Source organism: Ursus maritimus, unplaced genomic scaffold (assembly GCF_017311325.1).
Source record: "Ursus maritimus isolate PB19 unplaced genomic scaffold, ASM1731132v1 scaffold_2, whole genome shotgun sequence".
In the NCBI taxonomy this organism is placed as follows: domain Eukaryota; kingdom Metazoa; phylum Chordata; class Mammalia; order Carnivora; family Ursidae; genus Ursus; species Ursus maritimus.
The window spans coordinates 4,259,851-4,262,174 of NW_024424452.1; the positions used below are offsets into that span (position 1 = coordinate 4,259,851).

A 2,324-nucleotide genomic window follows, 5' to 3' on the forward strand; every position below is an offset into this window, starting at 1 on the left:
CACCCCGCCTAGAAAGGGGCTCGCGCGCCGCGGGCCTGCTTTGTGGAGCGCTGCGGAGGGTGCGCGCCGGGCCGTGGTCGCGAACAAAGGAGCAGGGCGCCGCCGCGGGGACCCGCCACCGACCTCCCGGGCCGCGCCGGGGCCCTCCCGCTCGCCGCCACCATGACCGCCAACGGCACTGCCGAGGCCGTGCAGATCCAGTTCGGCCTCATCAACTGCGGCAACAAGTACCTGACGGCCGAGGCGTTCGGGTTCAAGGTGAACGCGTCGGCCAGCAGCCTGAAGAAGAAGCAGATCTGGACGCTGGAGCAGCCGCCCGACGAGGCGGGCAGCGCGGCCGTGTGCCTTCGCAGCCACCTGGGCCGCTACCTGGCGGCGGACAAGGACGGCAACGTGACCTGCGAGCGCGAGGTGCCCGGCCCCGACTGCCGCTTTCTCATCGTGGCGCACGACGACGGCCGCTGGTCGCTGCAGTCCGAGGTGCACCGGCGCTACTTCGGCGGCACCGAGGACCGCCTGTCTTGCTTCGCACAGACCGTGTCGCCGGCTGAGAAGTGGAGCGTGCACATCGCCATGCACCCGCAGGTCAACATCTACAGCCTGACCCGCAAGCGCTATGCGCACCTGAGCGCGCGGCCGGCGGACGAGATCGCCGTGGACCGCGACGTGCCCTGGGGCGTCGACTCGCTCATCACGCTGGCCTTCCAGGACCAGCGCTACAGCGTGCAGACCGCCGACCACCGCTTCCTGCGCCACGACGGGCGCCTGGTGGCGCGCCCCGAGCCCGCCACCGGCTACACGCTCGAGTTCCGCTCCGGCAAGGTGGCCTTCCGCGACTGCGAGGGCCGCTACCTGGCGCCGTCGGGGCCCAGCGGCACGCTCAAGGCGGGCAAGGCCACCAAGGTGGGCAAGGACGAGCTCTTCGCCCTGGAGCAGAGCTGCGCCCAGGTCGTGCTGCAGGCGGCCAACGAGAGGAACGTGTCCACGCGCCAGGGTGAGTGGGGACGCCGCCCCCCCTCCTCTCCCGGTCCGTGCACAAAGCGCACCCCACCCCCGTACCTCCAGCCTCCCGCCCTTTCTCGCCCGCGGCGCTGCTACAATCCCTAGCGACGCCCGGTGCGCCCCCGCTAGGCGCGCCCGCCACCCAGCCTCGTCGCGGGACGTGCTCTTGGGCCGGGAGGAGGGGGCGAGGGGTGGGGCCTTGCCCGTCCTTGGGCACCGCTGCACACCCCCACCCCGCGTTGGGGTTGCGGCTCCCTGGACCCCCGCGTAGGCGCCGCCCTGTGTGCTACCCTCCGAACCCCCTGCCTGGGACTCTTCACGCGCGCCAATCCCGCGGATCGCCCGGCCCAGTCCCGAGTAGGGGGGAAACGCCCCTCCCCCCTTTCCTCGTGCCCCTCCCTAGTCAGCGGGCCTGTAGCTCACGGGCGTTGGGGAGGGTCGCTACGCGCGCGGGGCGCACCCCCACCCCCCATGGCCCTCCCAGCGCAGGCGGGATGGGGGAGCCTTTGATCTCCGCAGGGTGCGCTTCCACCTTCCAGCCCTCCGGGCCTTTCTGCACCTCCACTTGAGCCCCGAAGGGTCGGGCCTCTGCTGGGGGGTGCGTCCCATGTGTCTGCCCTTCCCCCCCAACCCCTCCTCCCGTGTCTGCCCCGCGCTCGAGGCCGCGGCCTTTGTGAGCAGGGGGGCGGGCTCCTCCAGAGGGCCCTCCCTCGCCCCCTTTGTCCTGCTCGGTCTCTGCAGATGGGAAAACCAGATGCGGAGGGGCGGGAGAGGGGATCGGTTTTCTGCAGGTCTCCCCTGTTGAGGACCCCCCGCGCCGTCCCCGGCCTAGTGCCCCAGTCCGGAGCTTTTCCTGGAGGCGGGCTCCCTCCTCGCGCCTGGGTCCCGGGACGGCGTGGCGCGGATGGCGCCCTGCCAGGCACCCCGCCCTGCGCCCGCCGCACGTCTCCGGTCTGGTGCGCTCTGCTCTGCGGGCGTCGGGAGGGCGGACTTAGCGTGAGCCAGGAGACCCTAGCCCCGCTCCCTCGGGAAGCCCCCACCCTCGGGTGAACCCAACCCCGAGTATGCCTCCTGGAACAATTGAGTGCAACTCGATTCGTCGTTTCCCGGGCCTCCCGCTGGCCTGGCCATTTCCTACCGGCCCGCGCGCCAGAAGTGAGCCCCCCTCTTTCCCTTCTTAGATTCTCCCCCTGGGCGGTTTCTCTTCCTTCTGGCGCGTTCGTGCCTCCTTTGGCAAGGAAGAGAGTTGATTCTTTGCAGCCGGAGGCCCCGCTGGAGGGACCTGTGGGGGTCTTGCTCTGTTGAGTGGGAAGTTGGGCCCT

The 2,324-nt window shown here is 71.2% G+C and overlaps 1 protein-coding gene across 1 annotated transcript in view; it reads left to right on the plus strand.

Annotated features, from left to right (window-relative positions):
• Positions 1–24: 24 nt before the first annotated feature.
• Positions 25–2,324, plus strand: part of FSCN1 (fascin actin-bundling protein 1) — an 11,618-nt gene continuing 9,318 nt past the window's right edge. Inside the window, exon 1 of the mRNA XM_040634734.1 lies at positions 25–994. Within this exon, the coding sequence (XP_040490668.1) occupies positions 163–994 (832 nt within the window). The 5' untranslated portion in view covers positions 25–162. The remainder of the gene's footprint in view (positions 995–2,324) is intronic.